Source organism: Salvelinus namaycush, chromosome 34 (genome assembly GCF_016432855.1).
Source record: "Salvelinus namaycush isolate Seneca chromosome 34, SaNama_1.0, whole genome shotgun sequence".
Taxonomy (NCBI): domain Eukaryota; kingdom Metazoa; phylum Chordata; class Actinopteri; order Salmoniformes; family Salmonidae; genus Salvelinus; species Salvelinus namaycush.
In genome coordinates, this window is record NC_052340.1 from 28,808,955 (window position 1) to 28,832,520 (window position 23,566).

At 43.8% G+C, this 23,566-nt stretch overlaps 1 protein-coding gene across 1 annotated transcript in view; it reads right to left on the reverse strand.

The window, feature by feature from the left end:
- Positions 1–384: 384 nt before the first annotated feature.
- Positions 385–23,566, reverse strand: part of nlk2 (nemo-like kinase, type 2) — an 82,175-nt gene continuing 58,993 nt past the window's right edge. Inside the window, exons 8-11 of the mRNA XM_038973382.1 lie at positions 10,425–10,511; positions 8,583–8,781; positions 4,463–4,556; positions 385–3,874 (exon numbers count right to left, since the gene is read on the reverse strand). Coding sequence (XP_038829310.1) covers positions 3,820–3,874; positions 4,463–4,556; positions 8,583–8,781; positions 10,425–10,511 — 435 coding nt within the window. The 3' untranslated portion in view covers positions 385–3,819. The remainder of the gene's footprint in view (positions 3,875–4,462; positions 4,557–8,582; positions 8,782–10,424; positions 10,512–23,566) is intronic.

A 23,566-nucleotide genomic window follows, 5' to 3' on the forward strand; every position in this document is an offset into this window, starting at 1 on the left:
ACATGCACAAAAAGGAAAAATACAAAAAGACATGCCCAAACTAAAGATTCAAAAGCCAAACGAAAGGCCTTATGGCCACCAAACAAAGTGGAAGTATATCCTGGACGGTGTTTGTCTACGTCCTAACACAAACCTTGTACCTACAAGTCTTACATTCCATAACCTCTCTCTCTCCAACCCTGCTGGAAAAACCAATTTGACCAACTGAAGCTGGTGACCAGTTTGACCATCCTCAAGACCATATCATAGCCTAGAATAAAAAAATCTCCTACAAGTAGATTTATTTGTCCCTTTAAGGAGGGTTCAACATTTGATCTATAATAATTATATTATGTTCTAGTATCCTCCAGACCTAGTCAATGAATAAGCAACTATAGCTTCAAACAATGTTCAACATTCTTTATTTTTCTCAAGGAATTGTCTTCATTTACTGCTTAAGACATACAGTATCATAGACAATAAGGTGTGTTGAGGTTGGACTTGCACAGAGCACCTATCATATGGACAATAATTGAGATTCTGTCTATATTGATATACACTTGCCCTCAATGGAACATAAAAGGGTCAAATCCAATGTGAAAGCAATGTGTGATTTGATTGTATACCAGTGTGATCACAAGTTTTGGAATTGCTTAGACTGTTTAAGCTAATGTCCTCCAGTGGGTGGCAGTAAAACTCATGAAATAATCACACAATTCTACATTTTGGTCATTTAGCAGATGCTCTTATCCAAAGCAACTTACAGTAAGTAGTAAGTCGAACCTACAACCTTGGCCTTGCAAGATCAATGCTTACCAACTGATCAACACGAGACAACACAATCAACCAGGATGAAATCAGACATTATGTATAATACATGATCTACATAACAGTCTAGGTCTATACTGAAGTAGGAAATAGAATAACAAGAGCCACAGCACTGAAGTTCTTTAAAAGGTCACATTTAATGAGTTTCACCACTGTACTTCAAATCTACACTTTTAGAGACCGGACATTTTTCCCAACACACACTTGAGCACATCCGAGGAGTCATTTCCGGTCTCAACTTCACATTGGCTTTAAGGTCCTTGTAAGCAGAGCTTTATATATATATTTATCGTAAATTGTATTCAAATTACATTACCTCTGAGTATAAACTTCAAATGTCTTATAAAATGTGTGACAGCACAAGTAGTACCTATCCAAATTTTGCCCAAATATCAGTTGCAGAGTTCAAGTTAGTCTCTCTCACAGCACCACCATCATATTTCTGTCTGCTTTGTTATTATATATCGAAAATTAGTATCAGTGGGTTTTTGTACTTCATTTCAACACAAAATCTCTTCACACAGATATTACACAGGGAGACGAGGAGGGTCATAGGGGAGGGTCATAGCCTATCAAATATATGACTCAACGTCAACTAACAGTCTGGAATTGCTTGGCTATTGATAGGGTATTTTAATACAATGACATGATGAATCCTACCTCTGGCAAATTAAAAAATGTTTTTCAAATGAGTGAAAAAGAAAACTAGCTGTTTTATATATATATATATATATATATATATATATATATATAAATATATATATATATATATAAAAGCTGTAAGGGACATTCAAGTTTTATTTTTAATTCTCCACATGAACTGATACATTTGTGGAGGTTAACAAACCAAGTAATAGAGCTCAAGAGGTAGAGAGCAACATTGTAATTCCTTATATACATATACACACAATAGTAAAGTGTTTCTCTAAGGTAGAAATAATAATAAGAAAAAAGCCTTCTACTTCAATATATCCACAGCTCTGCAGTACACACAAGACACAATTAACATAATTGGTTATGTGTTTTTTCATTTGTTTTCTGAATCATGTTTGTTTTGGATTATTTATTTCTTCTACACACTCGTGTACAGGGGAAAACATAAAAAAGACAAAATAAAATATATACATTTATATGCAAGTCTCAAAAATAAAATAAAATGCACAGCCCTAAAATACAGCAGTATTGTTTTGAGTTTTCATTTATTGATTCTTTTCCTCCATTGTAGATTTGGTTTGAAATCTATTTGTTTTTCACCTATTGACATATCATATTCTATGGATCATGCCATTGAACATTGACTGAAAGAAATAGAAAATAATAATCTAAAAATATATTAAATAGTTTTCTTCTGCGAGTTTATTTTATTGGCGTAGGTGCAAATGTGGGTGACATGAAACATCGCTATGGGGAGTGAGGCTTAAAGTAGACCTAATATTACTGGGTCAATTATTCATTGACCTTATTCATTGATGGGAATATCTATCTCTTTGACACCATTCCCTTTATAAGGTGACACCCCCTCTCCAAAGCAACTCACTGTAGTTAGTTAAACATATTAATTTGCACGTGACAGGACACACGTATAAGTAACACGCACACATCCCACTTGTTGGGACCCTTTGGAATAAATCAACATCTTCCAGAAATGGCAGCATCCCCGTATCATCAAACATCTATTTTTTTTAATATATTTTTTTAAATCTTGGTTTCGCTTTCTCTTTAGAATAATTAAATAATTTTGGTTTGGCTGATCTTCGTATTATTTTGCTTGTCTGTCTTTAACTAGGTATGTATTGACAGAACATGGACAGTGTATGGTAGGACTATAGATTCAGAAGACATGGCAGGGGAACCAGTGAATGACTGTATCCCTTACACGCTTAACATGCCTGTTCATATGGTACAGTACGTTTAACAGCAGATTACTTGAATTCGGTCTCTAAGAGTCTCCAGAGAGAAAACGCAACGACCAAGTACCACCCCAAAATGGCCTTCTTGTTCCTGTAGCACAAAATCTGTGCTGAATACCACAATGTCAATATGTACCCTAAACTACCTTCTCTCTGTCCCCCGTCATGTTACTGTACCCAGAGCGGAGGATATCTTCAGCTCTCAGTGGCGCTTCTTTCCCACTAATAGCCTATTCTTTGATGCAACCACATTCCAGGGTTACCACATTTTACCCAGCTAATACTGACAGAGCACCATATTTGGGTTAGTCATGAGAGTGTGTGTGCCGGGTGGGGTGTGAGGGGTTCTCGCCATACGTATCGCAACCAAGTGGCATGCAGAGCACACACATCTCTTCACAAATACTGACTTCTAACCCGGGGGACAGCAGGCATAGAACAAACAGCAATAGAGCAGGATTTTTTTTTGACAAAACAAACAATGAAACCCTCTGACTAAACTGTTTAACAGTACACCACAAATAAATAAAAAGCATTATCTCTAATTGAACATTATGATTTCTGAGGGAGGGGGGGGTTAACTAGCGTGAGCAGGTAGTGTCTTAAATCCTGTGCTATATATAAAAAGAACACCCTTTCCGGAACGCGTCTCCCTCCTTTAATAAATAAGTGATGACTATGCATGTATGGAAGTGGACGGGAGCTGTGCGTTGCCCTCTGGGAATGCAGGCAGAGACTACGAGGACTCTCTGCAGCATACTGTCTCATCCCTGGCTTTACACACACACTTTCAAGCCCACGAGGTTGGCCCTTATACCAGCTCTGCACAATGTTTGTATGCACGTGTGTGTGCATCCATTTGTGGCTTTGCATCTACAGAGCAGTGTGGGTATACACTTGCATACATAGCACACTGTAAAAGTCCCTCCATAACCCAGTCAGCAGTGGTTGGGTTCATTTTAAAACTTCATAGTTAGTATTACAGTACACACACAGTGGGCATTGCTAGTCCTAGACTCCAGTGAAATGCTACGCAGGTTGGGGTTTCTTGTTGTTGTCCTCAGTAGTCCAGCGCGGGGCCAGGGCGTGGCACAGACAGCAGCTATTCCCACACCAGGGGGGACGGGGGCATCTCAGAAGGCTGGGCCACAGTGGAACTGTCAGGGAGAGATGGGAGAGAGAGAGAGAAACATTGAGGGAGACGAGTGAAAGAAAGAACAAAAGAGGAGACAGATGAGGGGACAGGGAGAGATGGAAAGATATAGTCAGTCACTGGCACTGCCGCACCACCACTTTCTGTTTAATGAGCAGCATGCATCTACTGCAGAGGACCTGCAGAAAAAGCTTTTAACTATTGCACCAAATCCTTCACAATAACTCTCAGCATGTCGGCTGGCAGGCTGGAGGTAGGAGGAAAACTCACAAATCAGATGTTTTAGGCCGGTAAAAACAATACTGCAAGGAGAAAGAGACTTTTATTGGTTGACAAGCTGGCCACTGCAATGGATTCTTACTGTTCTCATTGTGACACAGAAGGACACAGGTATCAAGGTGTGGCAGGTAGATTATGGTAAGGGAAGGGAAGCGGATATGCTCACAGGACCAGGTCAAGTAGGGTCAATGTCATCTATCAAGCTATCAAGTTTCTAAGGAGTGGCTAGCTTTCAAACTACTGTAGCTTAAGTACAAAAATCCAAACAATGAAGAATCTGGTGGTATCCACCGGCAGAGGCCTCTAGTCTTACCTGATAAAGCTTTTGAAAGCGGCTGACTGGGGGTTGATGCAGAGCGGCACTCTGTTCCCCTTCTGCTGTTCCAGGATGAACTGGTGAATGATCTCTGTGGAAGACAGAGACAGAGTCAGACTCAGGGAGATGGACCGAACACATTCTTTAGTTACACCAAGTTTCAAAGTAAGCTTTTTAACCGGGGCTAACTTACTGTGTTGTACTGTATTTAGGGCTTGTGTTTTAATTTGGTAAAGATCTATTTTGAAGTGTGGATTTTCACTTACAAACACATGGTATGTACAGTTGAAGTCGGAATGTCCTTGGACATACTGGACCTCAAATAGTTTATCAGTTTTAGCTTACTGAAAGCTCTTTCGCCACCAGCAACAGTCACAGGCAGTGTGCAAAATATACAGTTGAAGTCGGACGTTTACATACCACCTTTAAATACATTTAAACTCAGTTTCACAATTCCTGACTTTTAATCCAAGTAAAAATTCCCTGTCTTAGGTCAGTTAGGATCACCACTTTATTTTAAGAACGTGAAATGTCAGAATAGTAGAGAGAATGATTTAATTCAGCTTTTATTTCTTTCACAACATTCCCAGTGGGTCAGAAGTTTACATACTCAATTAGTATTTGGTAGCATTGCCTTGAAATTGTTTACCTTGGGTCAAACGTTTCGGGTAGCTTTCCACAAGCCTCCCACAATAAGTTGGGGGAATTTTGGCACATTCCTCCTGACAGAGCTGGTGTAACTGAGTCAGGTTTGTAGGCCTCCTTGCTCACACACGCTTTTTCAGTTCTGCCCACAAATCTTCTGTAGGATTGTGGTCAGGGCTTTGTGATGGCCACTCCAATACCTTGACTTTGTTGTCCTTAAGCCATTTTGCCACAACTTTGGAAATATGCTTGGGGTCATTGTCCATTTGGAAGACCCATTTGCGACTAAGCTTTACTTCCTGACTGATGTCTTCAGATGTTGCTTCAATATATCCACATAATTTTCCTTCCATGATGTCATCTATTTTGTGAAGTGTACCATTCCCTCCTGCAGCAAAGCACCCCCACAACATGATGCTACCACCCCCGTGCTTCACGGTTGGGATGGTGTACTTTGGCTTGCAAGCCTCCCTCTTTTTCCTCCAAACATAACGATGGTCATTATGGCCAAACAGTTCTATTTTTGTTTCATCAGACCAGAGGACATTTCTCCAAAAAGTACGATCTTTTGGGCCTCCCGGGTGGCGCAGCGGTCTAAGGCACTGCATCGCAGTGTTAGCTGTGCCACCAGAGACTCTGGGTTCGAGCCCAGGCTCGAGGCCCACGGGGCGGCGCACAATTGGCCCAGCAATGTCCGGGTTAGGGAGGGTTTGGCCGGCAGGGATATCCTTGTCTCATCGCGCACTAGCGACTCCTGTGGCGGGCCGGGCGCAGTGCACGCTAACCAGGTCGCTAGGTGTACGGTGTTTCCTCCGACACATTGGTGCGGCTGGCTTCCGGGTTGGATGCGCGCTGTGTTAAGAAGCAGTGCAGCTTGGTTGGGTTGTGTTTCGGAGGACGCATGGCTCTCGACCTTCACCTCTCCCGAGTCCGTGCGGGAGTTGTAGCGATGAGACAAGACAGTAACTAGTAACAATTGGATACCACGAAATTGGGGAGAAAAAGGGGGTATATTAAAAAAATAAAAATAAATTTAAAGACGATCTTTGTCCCCATGTGCAGTTGCAAACCGTAGTCTGGCATTTTTAATGGCGGTTTTGGAGCAGTGGCTTCTTCCTTGCTGAGTGGCCTTTCAGGTTATGTCGATATAGGACTTGTTTTACTGTGGATATAGATACTTTTCTACCTTTTTCCCCCAGCATCTTCACAAGGTCCTTTGCTGTTGTTCTGGGATTGATTTGCACTTTTCGCACCAAAGTACGTTCATCTCTAGGAGACAGAGCGCGTCTCCTTCCTGAGCAGTATGACGGCTGCGTGGTCCCATGGTGTTTATACTTGCATACTATTGTTTGTACAGATGAACGTGGTACCTTCAGGAGTTTGGAAATTGCTCCCAAGGATGAACCAGACTTGTGAAGGTCTACAATCTTTTTCTGAGGTCTTGGCTGATTTCTTCTGATTTTCCCATAATGTCAAGCAGAGGCACTGAGTTTGAAGGTAGGCCTTGAAATACATCCACAGGTACACCTCCAATTGACTCAAATTATGTCAACTAGCCTATCAGAAGCTTCTAACGCCATGACATAATTTTCTGGAAATTTCCAAGCTGTTTAAAGGTACAGTCAACTTAGTGTAAACTTCTGACCCACTGGAATTGTGATACAGTGAATGATAAGTGAAATAATCTGTCTGTTAACAATTGTGTCATGCACAAAGTAGATGTCCTAACCGACTTACCAAAACTCTATTTTGTTAACAAGAAATTTGTGGAGTGGTTGAAAAACAAGTTTTAATGACACCAACCTAAGTGTATGTAATTTATTTAGCGCGGGGCCGGGGCGATTTCTAAATACAACTGTATTTAGAAATCACGCGGTGAAATGGTAGTTGCATTATAATGATCTGATTATTTTGCTTCATTTGGGTTCATTAAAACAAGCGTTGTTGTGTAGATACCACTTAGGACGAAGTAAATAGTTGAAATATGTACCAGAGAGTACAATATCTGAAGTAAAAGTAAAATGCTATTCATTTTTCTTTGTTTTTGTCACAGGCCTACTCCAGGATATCTGGCACCTGCACTAAGGTTTCAGATGTATTGAGCTATGTTTTGTCATTCATCACATTCCTGCAAACTCCAGCCATCTGTCTTTTGCTGCAGAGGAGGAAACTGTGATTGCATTACACAATTGATGACAAATCATCTTAACATTTCAGCCATTTTTACCAGTATGAGCATGCACATTTGTGTGTACAGTACATGTGCACACACCAAAGGCCTCTAAAGGCTAGCAACTAAAGTGGTGCACTAGAGTCCAGTGTCCAGAAGAATGGGGGTGGGGAGGAAGAGGAGTAGGAGGGAGGGAAGAGAAGGGGGTGGGGAGAAGGAGGAGGAAGAGAAAATAAGGGAGAGAAGGAGGAGGGAGAAAGGCCAGGTTTATTTCGACCCTCCACCAGAGTAAGCCTGCTTTTAGAAGACAACCTCACTAATACCTGCTAACAGAACAGGCCACCAATGATCTGGGTCTCCCCCTATGTAATGATCATGCTGTTTAAACAGCTTCTTGGTATGCCACACCTGTCAGGTGGATGGATTATCTTGGCAAAGGAGAAATGTTCACTAACAGGGATGTAAACAAATTTTTGCACAAAATTTGAGAGAAATAAGCTTTTCGTGCATATGGAAAATTTCTGGGATCTTTTACTTCAGCTCATGAAACATGAGACCAACACTTCACATGTTGCGTTTATATTTTTGTTCAGTACAAGATAACTCAAGAAATCTGTCATAAATGTTGACTTTTTGCAGAGGAGAACTTAGTCGTGTAATTTTACATCTAACTAAATGTTTGGTGCAGTATTTCTCAAAGAAAAAAATGTGCATGAAAACGAGTCGTCTCATTGAAGAATCGACTTTATTGAAGAATCCCTATTATTGACCAATCACCAACGAAGGGGCGTAGACTTCGGCTACTTTCGAGAAAAACAATGTGGTGCCTGAACAGCTGAAAAAAATAATTCACGAAGTCTAAACTAACAACAAAAATCACAAAATGTCATCATAATATATGCACGAACCCTTCCGAACGGTTTCGTCTGGGAAGCACGCGAACGCTTTAACACACAGAGGCATGATCTGCACATGGTCTCAGGGTTGATTGGATTCAATTAGGACCTCAGGCATCTGTAAAGCTGCCGGTTTCACAATAATCACAATACTAGGTTAAGACTTTCACCGTGTATGCAATGGATGGATGTCTATCTATCACCCATTGAAACTAATTAGCTTTAGCTAAAGCTGCCTCTCTTTGCAAACCCAGTGGAAAAACAGAACCCAGTAACATGAAGGGGATAAAAACGAATGAGATCGATAGGCCTAAAACAGAGGATAAAATAATCAAAACAACAAAACTTGAAAGGGCTAATTCCCATAGTGCAACTTTGCCCTCTGCTGGTTGGTCAACAGACTCACCTTTGACCTGTCTGACGGAGGTCAGATTCTTCTCGAAGCCGTCGTCGAACTTGGGGTTGGTGACGGGCTCGAAGTCGCTGGTGTAGACACGGCCAGAGGAGGTGGTGTAGCAGCACTTGCACATGCAGGTGTGGTACCTCAGTCTGCCCTCGTCCAGGTAGGGGTGGGCCAGGGCATCCTTCGCTGAGATCCGTTTAGACTGGGGGAGGGCCAAACACACACTGATGTATACAGACTACACACACACTGATGGAATACATACAGGACTATGAAATCCCTCCAAATCAAATGGTCTGTTTGATAAAGCATTTGCTGGCTCTCAAACAGCAGTCTACTGCACATTCGCTCTCTTTCGAGGACACCCCATATTAAAAGTGGACCTTGGAATCAAACCAAATCAGCCTCAACTGAATAACCATCTGACTAGTCAGCAATATCCCACTTAGATGTGCCAGATTGAAACGAGGGGGGAGAAATACTGCCCTCTGGTCTGGAAAAAGACACCCGAAAAGAAAGGTTGGCTTATTTCCACATTACAGATCTCAATGAGACAACCCTGTATACAGTAGGCCTCGATAACTCAATGTATTTGGCCACCATCATTACCATATGTCAGATTCCTCCTAATCTGTTAGTGACAGAGCCTCAGAATCATTACAGCGCACATCTTATTTCCCCAGTCAGTCAGGAGATGCCAATAAACACCACCGCATGTGTTCTGTCAACGCTAGCTGCTAGTAGGGCTTCTGCACACACACACACACACACACACACACACACACACACACACACACACACACACACACACACACACACACACACACACACACACACACACAATGGATGTAGGACAAGCATGCAACATTGTTTGGTTTTAATCATATCCTAAGTGCATGAATAAGTAAACGTGTGGGTCGGGGAGAGAAGATGGCATAGTTAATCAACCTCCCTTTGTTGCATAAGACAGTGAATAAGCGTCAACTCGTCAACCTAACTCATGATAGGAGGATGTTGTTGCAGGGCAGTAAGGTCAAGGCAGTGCTCTTTAGGGGTTGGACTTGGAGACATATGCACTGGGGGAACAGTCTTACACCCTAGCTGTTCATCTTTCTGGATTGGCCACTGGCCAGAGGTGAAAGCCTGCCATTGAAGCCAACGTCATTCAATCGAAAGCTGGATTGTTGATTAGTCAGTGACAGTGGTGTTTAGGGTTACCACCACCTTCCACACGTTCCCTTTGTTCAGGATGTTGAATTCATATCTTTCCAATGTGTAGTTGACTGCTCAGAAATGATGCAAAAACTGTCTTCGTACCATAAGGTATACTTGTACATTTTAGGAAAATAAGATATGTTTAGACAGAAAGCCAAAAAGCGGCTTCCGTCTGTAAGCAGAAGCCAAAACTCTTGAGTAGTCTTTTTTACATCTCTAGATATGGTGTCCAATCTACAGGTCATTTAGCCTTTGAACCATTGCTTGTAATGAGGATATTATTTTTGTTTATTTTCTTTGGTTAGGCAGAAATGGCATCCTATTACTGTGGAGTATAATGATCTGTTTCCCAACAGGCACACACACTCTCTCTCTCGTTTACCAAAGTTTGTCGGGACACACAATTGATTCCCATTCAAAATCCAATTTTCCCTAACCCTAACCCCAAAACCTAACCTTAACCCTAAACCTAACTACTAACCCCCCTAGAAATAGCCTTTTTCCTTGTGGGGACTAACAAAATGTCCACAGTTGGTCACATTTCGGTTTGTTTAGTATTCTAGTGGAGGCTTCTGGTCCTCACAAGTACAGCTAAACATGACAACACACACACACACACACACTACTCACCGGATCGAACACAAGCATCCTGCACAGGAGGTGAACAGCTTCGTGGGTAGCCTGGCTGGACAGGGTGTACAGGACAGGAAGGGATGGCTGCAGAGACAGGAAATTACATACAGTCAGTCAAATAGTTACACGCACAGTCAACTTAACCAAATAAAGCTATTTCAATGCTGGCCTTGTTTTTATTACATGAGGATTTTCAAAATTGTGAAAACAGCTTGGATGATGATATCATGAACTGTACATTCAACATGACATTTTTGACATTCAGAAGAAGCATCTACCTGTGAAGGCAGTGTAGATGGTAGTACAGTTTTTGTACAGCAGTCAAGGGCTACTGCATACATATTGCAATGTGGATTCAATTGAATTGAGTCCTACAGCAGATCTTATCTGTGGCATCAAAGCCAGCCACAGCCAACGATTTTACAAATCTCTCCTTCACTTCCAATGGTCTTCCACGCTGCCGCAAAAGGGATCCTTCAAATGATAGCCCTGCTGTGTGCTTATCTCTAAGAGTAGGTGGGCCCAAAAGTTATTTTTACACTCTAATTATCTTTCCTGCCCCATCTCTCTCTCTCTCAAACTCAACAAAGTTGATTGAAAAAGTCCACTGGTAATCACCTGTTTTCCCTGTTTAGGTTTTGCAGGTGCAAGCCCCAACTGGTGATTCACACTCTCCGATGTGTTTCAGGAGAGGAGGAGAAGAGGAGGAGGAGGAGAGGTGAAGGAGAAGATAAGGAGCGGAGAAGCAGAGGAGAAAGAGAAGGGGAGCAGAGGCGAGGGGGAGGAGAGCAGAGGAGAGGGGAGCAGAGCAGAGGAGAGGGGAGCAGAGGAGAGCAGAGGAGAGCAGAGGAGAGGGGAGCAGAGCAGAGGGGGAGGAGAGGAGGAGGAGAGGGGGAGGGGAGGAGAGGGGGAGGGGAGCAGAGCAGAGGAGAAGGGGAGGAGAGCAGAGGAGAGAGGGAGCAGAGCAGAGGGGGAGGAGAGCAGAGGCGAGGGGGAGGAGAGCAGAGGAGAGGGGAGCAGAGCAGAGGAGAGCAGAGGGGAGCAGAGGAGAGGGGAGCAGAGCAGAGGGGGAGGAGAGGAGGAGGAGAGGAGAAGGGGAGGAGAGCAGAGGAGAGAGGGAGCAGAGCAGAGGGGGAGGAGAGCAGAGGAGAGGGGAGCAGAGCAGAGGGGGAGGAGAGGAGAAGGGGATGAGAGGGGGAGGGGAGCAGAGCAGAGGAGAAGGGGAGGAGAGCAGAGGAGAGAGGGAGCAGAGGAGAGGGCAGGGGGAGGAGATCAGAGGAGAGAAGAGAGGGAGGTGAGGAGAGGAGAGGCTTTTAAAGCTGCATCCTCAGGACAATGGACATGAAATGTTCACCTTTTTTCCAAGGCTGCATAGTGTGTGTGGTGTGGGTGTATGTGTGCATGCGTGCGAGTGTGTCTATGCTCCATTGGGCAAAGTTGATTGCAATGTGTGACAACTCCAGTGATAATTAAAAGTGGACCCAAGTTCTCCGTTACCGGAAGTAGAATTTTCACCTATTAACTCTGTGCTTTGACTCAATGACTAATGACTCAGGAAAAGACACTGATTGGTGATGTAATGGCCATGGCGCTGTTTCAGACTAGACATCACTCAGAAACTCACACTGTGTCAAACACTGTGAAGGAAGAGACTGTCAGAGGAAATGAAGGCTCTTTTTAAAGACAACATAGAGATATAGATGCATCTATCTATCTATCTATCTATCTATCTACTTACATGATACACTACATGACCAAAAGTATGTGGACACCTGCACGTCGAACAGTAAGCCAGCGTTCCCTTTCTGACTTATGAGAAGAGAGAGAAAGAGGCTCCAGGTTGGTTTAGCTCTGCTCTTTTTTCTAGCCTTAGCACTAGGGACTTTACTCAGTACGACATAGATGAGCTTCCTGTGTGGTGAAACCCATGTGACCCCTACCCCCCCTGCATTCCATCTTCTCCTCAACCCCCCCAACACACAAACAACACACACTATGCCCAAAGACAGTACAGTATGAAGACACACTACCGGTCAAAAGTTTTAGAACACCTACTTACTCAAGGGTTTTTCTTTACTTTTACAATTCTTTACATCGTAGTATAAAATTAAAGACAAAAACTATGAAATAACACATATGGAATCATGTATTAACCAAAAAAGTGTTAAACAAATCAAAATATATATATTTTTTTTAATTCTTTATAAATCTTCTTAGGGCTAGGGTCTATTTTCCTGAATTTCAGTCTGACAGACGTGCCCAAAGTAAACTGCTTGTTACTCAGGCTCAGAAGCCAGGATATGCATATAATTGGTAGCATTGGATAGAAAATACTCTGAAGTTTGTAGAAATGTTGAAATAATGTATGAGACTATAGCACAATTGATATGGTACTACACAAACCAGATTTTTGTTTTTGAGGTCCCAGGCTCTTATAATGGAAAGCTATGGGCCCTATGCAATTCTAGCTCCCAGATTGCAATTCCTATGGCTTCCACTAGATGTCAACAGTCTTTGTTCAAGGTTTCAGGCTTGTTTATTCCAAAACGAGTAAGAATTTTGAGTTTTTATACAAAGCGTCTCAGTGGAAAATCAGTTTGTTTACGCGCGACAAAGAGGACGTGCGCCTGCTAATTTTACATTTCTATTTAACATACTTCTTTCCGTATTAAATATTATAGTTTATTTAAATTTTAGGGTACCTGAGGATTGAATAGAAACGTAGTTTGACTTGTTTGAACAAAGTTTAGCTGCAGCTTTTTGGATTCCTTTGTCTGCATGTTGAACGAGTGGATTACTGAAATCGATGGCGCCAACTAAACTGACATTTTGGGATATAAAGAAGGATTTTATCTAAAATAACGAACATTCATGTTGTAGCTGGGACCCTTGGGATTGCAAACAGAGGAAGATTTTCAGAAGTAAGTGATTTATTTAATCGCTATTTGTGATTTTATGAAGCCCGTGCTGGTTGAAAAATGTTGATGTGGGGCGCCGTCCTCAAACAATCGCATGGTATGCTTTCGCTGTTAAGCCTACTTGAAATCGGACAATGCAGTTAGATTAACAAGAATTTAAGCTTTTAACCGATATAAGATACTTGTATGTTCATAAATGTTTAATATTACGATTATTTATTTGAATTGCGCGCCCTCCAATTTCCCGCTGACGGGACACCTAGCCCTATTAAATAGCCACCCTTTGCCTTGATGACAGCTTTGCACACTCTTGGCATTCACTCAGCCAGCTTCATGAGGTAGTCACCTGGAATGCATTTCAATTAACAGGTGTGCCTTGTTAAAAGTTAATTTGTGGAATTTCTTTCCTTCTTAATGCGTTTGAGACAATCAGTTGTGCTGTGACAAGGTAGGGGGTATACAGAAGATAGCCCTATTTGGTAAAAGATCAAGTCCATATTATGGCAAGAACAGCTCAAATAAGCAAAGAGAAACGACAGTCCATCATTACTTTAAGACATGAAGATCAGTCAATACGGAAAATTTCAAGAACTTTTAAAGTTTCTTTTAAGTGCAGTCGCAAAAACCATCAAGCGCTATGATGAAACTGGCTCTCATGAGGACCGCCACAGGAATGGAAGACCCAGAGTTACCTCTGCTGCAGAGGATAAGTTCATTAGAGTTACCAGCCTCAGATATTGCAGCCCAAATAAATGCTTCAGAGTTCAGGTAACAGACACATCTAAACATCAACTGTTCAGAGGAGACTGTGTGAATCAGGCCTTCATGGTCAAATTTCTGCAAAGAGACCACTACTAAAGGACACCAATAATAATAAGAGACTTTCTTGGGCCAAGAAACACGAGCAATGGACATTAGACTGGTGGAAATATGTCCTTTGGTCTCTAGAGATTTTTGGTTCCAACCTCCGTGTCTTTGTGAGACGCGGTGTGGGTGAACGGATGATCTCTGCATGTGTATTTCCCACTGTAAAGCATGGAGGAGGTGGTGTTATGTTGTGGGGTGCTTTGCTGGTGACACTGTCTGTGATTTATTTAGAATTCAAGGCACACTTAACCAGCATGGCTACTACAGCATTCTGCAGCGATACACCATCCCATCTGGTTTGGGCTTTGTGGGACTATCATTTGTTTTTCAACAGGACAATGACCCAATACACCTCCAGGCTGTGTATGTGCTATTTTACACCAGGGGCAGCCAGGGAAAGTTGCATCCCTCTCCCACACCCTCCCCTCAAACATTGCCCTCTCTCTCTGCCCCCATCCCTCAGCCCAGAGCACGACAAACAAGTTGTACATCACTCTGCCATACAACAACAAAGCCTTCCCAGGCTACAGCAGGGCACTGTGAAAGGAAGAGTTGCACCTGGGGATGCATGGTGGTGTGGACAAGTGGATGTGATTCCACTGTTTACTCATGTAAACCTGCTGCTAACACTAGCTAGCTAGCCTCCTGGAGCTAAGAGATGAGACTGGTGAAAAATGGGATGGGCCGATAAAGATGTAGGAAATTACTTGAACAAACCGCCAGAGAGTAGGGTTCAACCAGCATGTCAACGCCATATCAGACGGTTCTGTACAAATATTTGGAGAAAGGGGAAGGCGGGTTTATTTGGATTCTGTGTGTGTTGTGTGTGCTCCAGCAGCAGAGTGAAGTGTGTGAGTAGCAGCTTCTGGCAACTACAGGAATCTACATTAGATTAGTGAGAAGTAGAGAAATCTACATTAGGTTAGTGAGAAGGAGAGAAATCTACATTAGGTTAGTGAGAAGGAGAGGAGAGGAATCTACATTAGGTTAGTGAGAAGGAGAGGAGAAGAATCTACATTAGGTTAGTGAAAAGGAGAGGAGATGAATCTACATTAGGTTAGTGAGAAGGAGAGAAATCTACATTAGGTTAGTGAGAAGGATTGAAATCTACATTAGGTTAGTGAGAAGGAGAGGAATCTACATTAGGTTAGTGAGAAGGAGAGGAATCTACATTAGGTTAGTGAGAAGGAGAGGAATCTACATTAGGTTAGTGAGAAGGATTGAAATCTACATTAGGTTAGTGAGAAGGAGAGGAATCTACATTAGGTTAGTGAGAAGGAGAGGAGAGGAATCTACATTAGGTTAGTGAGAAGGGGAGGAGAGGAATCTACATTAGGTTAGTTCTACATTAGGTTAGTTCTACATTAGGTTAGTGAGAAGGAGACTACATTAGGTTAGTGAGAAGGAGATAAATCTACATTAGGTTAGTTCTACATTAGGTTAGTTCTACATTAGGTTAGTGAGAAGGAGACATCTACATTAGGTTAGTTCTACATTAGGTTATTTCTACATTACGTTAGTGAGAAGGAGAGAAATCTACATTAGGTTAGTGAGAAGGAGAGAAATCTACATTAGGTTAGTGAGAAGAAGAGAAATCTACATTAGGTTAGTGAGAAGGAGAGAAATCTACATTAGGTTAGTGAGAAGGAGAGGAATCTACATTAGGTTAGTGAGAAGGAGAGGAGAGGAATCTACATTAGGTTAGTGAGAAGGGGAGGAGAGGAATCTACATTAGGTTAGTTCTACATTAGGTTAGTTCTACATTAGGTTAGTGAGAAGGAGAGGAATCTACATTAGGTTAGTGAGAAGGAGAGGAATCTACATTAGGTTAGTGAGAAGGAGAGGAGAGGAATCTACATTAGGTTAGTGAGAAGGAGAGGAATCTACATTAGGTTAGTGAGAAGGAGAGGAGAGGAATCTACATTAGGTTAGTGAGAAGGAGAGGAGAGGAATCAACATTAGGTTAGTGAGAAGTAGAGAAATCTACATTAGGTTAGTGAGAAGGAGAGGAGAGGAATCTACATTTGGTTAGTGAGAAGGAGAAAAATCTACATTAGGTTAGTGAGAAGGAGAGGAGAGGAATCTACATTTGGTTAGTGAGAAGGAGAAAAATCTACATTAGGTTAGTGAGAAGGAGAGGAATCTACATTAGGTTAGTGAGAAGGAGAGAAATCTACATTAGGTTAGTGAGAAGGATTGAAATCTACATTAGGTTAGTGAGAAGGAGAGAAATCTACATTAGGTTAGTGAGAAGGAGAGAAATCTACATTAGGTTAGTGAGAAGGAGAGAAATCTACATTAGGTTAGTGAGAAGAAGAGGAGAGGAATCAACATTAGGTTAGTGAGAAGGAGAGGAGAGGAATCAACATTAGGTTAGTGAGAAGGAGAGGAGAGGAATCAACATTAGGTTAGTCAGAAGCAGCCCGAGTGCCTGTACTTCTCGGTGGACGTTCTCGCTGTCTGGGAGAATAAACAGATGTAATGACGTCGCTGATGCAGCTCGGAAAACCTTGTCTTTAAAAATGGCACTCGCTCCTCCTCCTGCCATGTTTCACTTCTCTCTTCCCCCCATCCTTCCCTCCCAAGCTCCAAAACCCCAGACACCATTGCGTAAAAAGGAACCCCTTCTTCCCTCTTCAAAGCTCCTTGGTCAACCTCTCACCGTCTCCTCTCTCCTGTGCCCTCTCATCCTCCTCTCGCAGGTCCTTCACCTCCTCCAGAGGGAAAAGAATGGGGGGGATGAGAAGAGGGCAGGGGCTCTCTGTGATGCTTCATTCTCTCCACCTCTCTTGTCTTCACAAAGAGCCTGTCCTCTTACGTGAATACGTAGCTCCCCAAACACTCCATAAAACCTTCAAGTGTGTGTTGACCTCTGGCTGCATCTTGTAAGCTTTGAACTTGCATCTGAAGGAACAGCTAAAACCAGGGCTTTTACAGAGATGTTATGTACTGAATGAGGTTAACTTGTGAATAATCATCCACAGAAAGATGCAAATCAGCCACTGAACAGCCACCCTGCAGGTAGAGCATGGTTGGTAGTGATGGGGGGAAAATCACCCTGCAGGTAGAGCATGGTTGGTAGTGATGGGGGGGAAATCACCCTGCAGGTAGAGCATGGTTGGTAGTGATGGGGGGGAAATCACCCTGCAGGTAGAGCATGGTTGGTAGTGATGGGGGGAAAATCACCCTGCAGGTAGAGCATGGTTGGTAGTGATGGGGGGGAAATCACCCTGCAGGTAGAGCATGGTTGGTAGTGATGGGGGAAAATCACCCTGCAGGTAGAGCATGGTTGGTAGTGATGGGGGAAAATCACCCTGCAGGTAGAGCATGGTTGGTAGTGATGGGGGGAAAAAAATCACCCTGCAGTTAGAGCATGGTTGGTAGTGATGGGGGAAAATCACCCTGCAGGTAGAGCATGGTTGGTAGTGATGGGGGAAAATCACCCTGCAGGTAGAGCATGGTTGGTAGTGATGGGGGAAAATCACCCTGCAGGTAGAGCATGGTTGGTAGTGATGGGGGAAAATCACCCTACAGGTAGAGCATGGTTGGTAGTGATGGGGGAAAATCACCCTGCAGGTAGAGCATGGTTGGTAGTGATGGGGGAAAATCACCCTACAGGTAGAGCATGGTTGGTAGTGATGGGGGAAAATCACCCTGCAGGTAGAGCATGGTTGGTAGTGATGGGGGGAAAAAAATCACCCTGCAGTTAGAGCATGGTTGGTAGTGATGGGGGAAAATCACCCTGCAGGTAGAGCATGGTTGGTAGTGATGGGGGAAAATCACCCTGCAGGTAGAGCATGGTTGGTAGTGATGGGGGAAAATCACCCTGCAGGTAGAGCATGGTTGGTAGTGATGGGGGAAAATCACCCTGCAGGTAGAGCATGGTTGGTAGTGATGGGGGGAAAATCACCCTGCAGGTAGAGCATGGTTGGTAGTGATGGGGAAAATCACCCTGCAGGTAGAGCATGGTTGGTAGTGATGGGGGAAAAATCACCCTGCAGGTAGAGCATGGTTGGTAGTGATGGGGGGGAAATCACCCTGCAGGTAGAGCATGGTTGGTAGTGATGGGGGGGAAATCACCCTGCAGGTAGAGCATGGTTGGTAGTGATGGGGGGGAAATCACCCTGCAGGTAGAGCATGGTTGGTAGTGATGGGGGGGAAATCACCCTGCAGGTAGAGCATGGTTGGTAGTGATGGGGGAAATCACCCTGCAGGTAGAGCATGGTTGGTAGTGATGGGGGAAATCACCCTACAGGTAGAGCATGGTTGGTAGTGATGGGGGAAATCACCCTACAGGTAGAGCATGGTTGGTAGTGATGGGGGAAATCACCCTGCAGGTAGAGCATGGTTGGTAGTGATGGGGGAAATCACCCTGCAGGTAGAGCATGGTTGGTAGTGATGGGGGGGAAATCACCCTACAGGTAGAGCATGGTTGGTAGTGATGGGGGGGAAATCACCCTACAGGTAGAGCATGGTTGGTAGTGATGGGGGAAATCACCCTGCAGGTAGAGCATGGTTGGTAGTGATGGGGGAAATCACCCTGCAGGTAGAGCATGGTTGGTAGTGATGGTGGAAAAATCCATAGTTACATATCAGTATATTATTTTTGATGATATACTGTATCATATTGTTTTGACAATATCACAATATTATTTTTGTGCTAGTTTGCTGTACCTCCACCAAAACTCAAAGCTTGTTCTCCATATTCTTTTAAATAGAGAGCCAATTTGTTTTCACGACTCTCTCGTCACTCTGCAGCAGACACATGGTGAGCAATATTTTTGCAACATCAAATCGTAATAAATACACAGTATCGAATCGCAATACATATAGAATTGCGAGAATCAGGGAGAGGGGGTTCAGATGAACAGCCAGCCTGCATGTAGAGGACCAGCATGGTTGTTGGAGGTGTAAGATTAACCCCAGATGTTAATACACTGCTCAAAAAAATAAAGGGAACACTTAAACAACACAATGTAACTCCAAGTCAATCACACTTCTGTGAAATCAAACTGTCCACTTAGGAAGCAACACTGATTGACAATAAATTTCACATGCTGTTGTGCAAATGGAATAGACAAAAGGTGGAAATTATAGGCAATTAGTAAGACACCCCCAAAAAAGGAATGGTTCTGCAGGTGGTGACCACACACCACTTCTCAGTTCCTATGCTTCCTGGCTGATGTTTTGGTCACTTTTGAATGCTGGCGGTGCTCTCACTCTAGTGGTAGCATGAGACGGAGTCTACAACCCACACAAGTGGCTCAGGTAGTGCAGTTCATCCAGGATGGCACATCAATGCGAGCTGTGGCAAAAAGGTTTGCTGTGTCTGTCAGCGTAGTGTCCAGAGCATGGAGGCGCTACCAGGAGACAGGCCAGTACATCAGGAGACGTGGAGGAGGCCGTAGGAGGGCAACAACCCAGCAGGAGGACCGCTACCTCCGCCTTTGTGCAAGGAGGTGCACTGCCAGAGCCCTGCAAAATGACCTCCAGCAGGCCACAAATGTGCATGTGTCAGCATATGGTCTCACAAGGGGTCTGAGGATCTCATCTCGGTACCTAATGGCAGTCAGGCTACCTCTGGCGAGCACATGGAGGGCTGTGCGGCCCCACAAAGAAATGCCACCCCACACCATGACTGACCCATCGCCAAACCGGTCATGCTGGTGATGTTGCAGGCAGCAGAACGTTCTCCACGGCGTCTCCAGACTCTGTCACGTCTGTCACATGTGCTCATGTGCTCAGTGTGAACCTGCTTTCATCTGTGAAGAGCACAGGGCGCCAGTGGCGAATTTGCCAATCTTGGTGTTCTCTGGCAAATGCCAAACGTCCTGCACGGTGTTGGGCTGTAAGCACAACCCCCACCTGTGGACGTCGGGCCCTCATACCATCCTCATGGAGTCTGTTTCTGACCGTTTGAGCAGACACATGCACATTTGTGGCCTGCTGGAGGTCATTTTGCAGGGCGCTGGCAGTGCACCTCCTTGCACAAAGGCGGAGGTAGCGGTCCTGCTGCTGGGTTGTTGCCCTCCTACGGCCTCCTCCACGTCTCCTGATGTACTGGCCTGTCTCCTGGTAGCGCCTCCATGCTCTGGACACTACGCTGACAGACACAGCAAACCTTTTTGCCACAGCTCGCATTGATGTGCCATCCTGGATGAACTGCACTACCTGAGCCACTTGTGTGGGTTGTAGACTCCGTCTCATGCTACCACTAGAGTGAGAGCACCGCCAGCATTCAAAAGTGACCAAAACATCAGCCAGGAAGCATAGGAACTGAGAAGTGGTCTGTGATCACCACCTGCAGAATCACTCCTTTTTTGGGGGTGTCTTGCTAATTGCCTATAATTTCCACCTTTTGTCTATTCCATTTGCACAACAGCATGTGAAATTTATTGTCAATCAGTGTTGCTTCCTAAGTGGACAGTTTGATTTCACAGAAGTGTGATTGATTTGGAGTTACATTGTGTTGTTTAAGTGTTCCCTTTATTTTTTTGAGCAGTGTATATTTCCTACCACTGCATTTCTGTGAGCTTTTTCAGACTACCGTCAAGCCCTGCTCCCTCCCACCTCAACTGCATGATGGCACAATGTGTCCTGGGACTGCACTGGTGGCAGGAAACATGATCCCTTTTGGCTCGGACCCCACCACCATCCTCCAACCCATACACCCACATCCCCCATCACTCCACTACCCCTCCCTCCTCTCCCTATGCTGTCCCTACCGGCCCCAGGTCTGTAATCTAAACGTCAGTCGATAGACATGATTAAAACATCCTGCTCCACGCATTGCCTAGCCTGCAGGAGACACACACATGGGAGGGAGCGTCGAGTGACAAGGTCATCCAAATGTCAGCGTTTGCTTACAGTGATGGTGGGGGTGGGTGGTGGCCGTGTGCAGTGTGCATGCACACACACACGACACAGGGTAGGGAGATGGCAAGGAGGTATAAGAGTGGCATGGCTTGTGGGTTGATGGGAGGCAGGGGGCAAAGCCACAGTGCTTGCTCTGCAGTTCCTGTTCCCTGCAGGATACCATCTGCCCAAATCAGACATGGAAGATGCACAGAACACACCCCCAATACCAATCACCCATTGGCTGGTTACTGGCTATGTCATTCCATTCACAGAGACCCGACCCACTTACACAAATCTGTCAAGCCTTAGTAATGAAGACATGAGCTCCAGAGGACTGTAGGATCACTCTCACACACACACACACACACACACACACACACACACACACACACACACACACACACACACACACACACACACACCAGGGCTGTCCCCGACAAGACAAATCTTGGTGACCGAAAGTAATCTGTTCTTTCAACCAATTGATTGGTCGTAATGTTTAAACGTGTATTTTTCCATATATAGACACACCATATGTGTTTTAATAAAATCAACTATATACGCATTGAGCTTGTCTGATACTTTAAGCTGACTGTTGAAATAAAACACAAGAGAGAGCCAGATATCTAGATAACAAGAAGAAAAAAAACTTCACCTGAACCAACCATTCTCCTCCCGCTCCTGCTGGCTTTCACAGATTCTGCCATTACTCTCCTGAAGTTGCCGGTAATAGGCTACATGAGGAGTCGGCAACCTTTCTCATGTGGAATGGCAATTTATTTCACAATTTCTACTGATCTGCGTGCTCGTTATAGTTTTCATATGCACATTTTCGTGGAAATTTCATTTATTTATAATAACGTCTTCATATCTCAAAATCATTGTCATGTGGTTAATCAAAATACTATCTAAATGAAAATGATACAAACCTAAAAAGTAACTTCTATTCCCATTGCCAACTATGTAAAAATAGCCTACACAAAGCCAACAAATAAAAACTGCAGCCTGCGCGTAGAAAATATCTTGATAAAAATAAATATCCTATAAATCACATTGGCTAAGCATGGCTTGTCTGCAATGAACTTGAAACATTGTATCAACTATTAACTTGGGTCCAGCCAGAAGCTTGCGCTAGCGAACTTGTAGCATTGGATAAAATATTCATGGCCCTCAGAGTTTCCCGCGCCAGTGAGCTTGGGACAGACACAGCTGTAGGCTACTTGCGAAAGGGATAAGAAGCAGTGCTTGACTTGGGCAGGAGCTCAACAGAGCTGAGTACAGACACCTCAAATGTTCTACTGTTTGAGCTAGTGTTCCTCTTAATTTTTATCATTATTTTTTATGTATTTTGCCCCCTTTTTCTCCCCAATTTCGTGATATCCAATTGCAATCTTGTCTCATTTCTGCAACTCCCCAACGGGCTCGGGAGAGGCAAAGGTTGAGTCATGCGTCCAGCCTAACCGCGCTTCTTAACACCCGCCCGCTTAACCCGGAAGCCAGCCGCACCAATGTGTCAGAGGAAACACTGTTCAACTGACAACCAGTCAGCCTGCAGGTGCCCGGCCCGTCACAAGAAGTCGCTAGAACGCGATGAGCCCCCCCAGCCAAACCCTGCCCTAACCCAGACGATGCTGGGTCAATTGTGCACCGCCCTATGGGTCTCCCGGTCGCGGCCGGTTGTGACACAGCCTGCAGTGCCTTAGACCGCTGCGCCACCCTGAGCTCCTGATCCTCATACAGAATATTTTTTCAGTTTTTCTTAATTTTTTACTATTTTCTACATTGTAGAATAATAGTGAAGACATCAAAACTATGAAATAACAGATATGGAATAATGTAGTAACCAAAAAAGTGTTAAACAAATCAAAATAGATGTTATATTCTTCAAAGTAGCCACCCTTTGCCTTGATGACAGCTTTGCACACTCTAGGTATTCTCTCAACCAGCTTCATGAGGTAGTCCTACCTGGAATGCATTTCAATTAACAGGTGTGCCTTGTTAAAAGTTAATTTGTGGAATTTCTTTCCTTCTTAATGCGTTTGAGCCAATAAGTTGTGTTGTGACAAGGTAGGGTTGGTATACAGAAGATAGCCCTATTTGGTAAAAGACCAAGTCCGTATTATGGCAAGAACTGTTCAAATAAGCATCATTACTTTAAGACATGAAGGTCAGTCAATACGGAAAATTTAGAGTTGACTGCACCTCAGTTATTGCAGTCCAAATAAATGTTTCACAAAGTTCAAGTAACAGACAGATCTCAACATCAACTGTTTAGAGGAGACTGCATGAATAAGGCCATTATGGTTGAATTGTTGCAAATAAACCACTATACTAAAGGAGGCCAATAAGAAGAAGAGACTTGCTTGGGCCAAGAAACATGAGCAATGGACATTAGACTGGTGGAAATCTGTCCTTTGGTTTGATGAGATTTTTGGTTCCAACCGCCATGTCTTTGTGAGATGCAGAGTAGATGAACGGATGATCTCCGCATGTGTG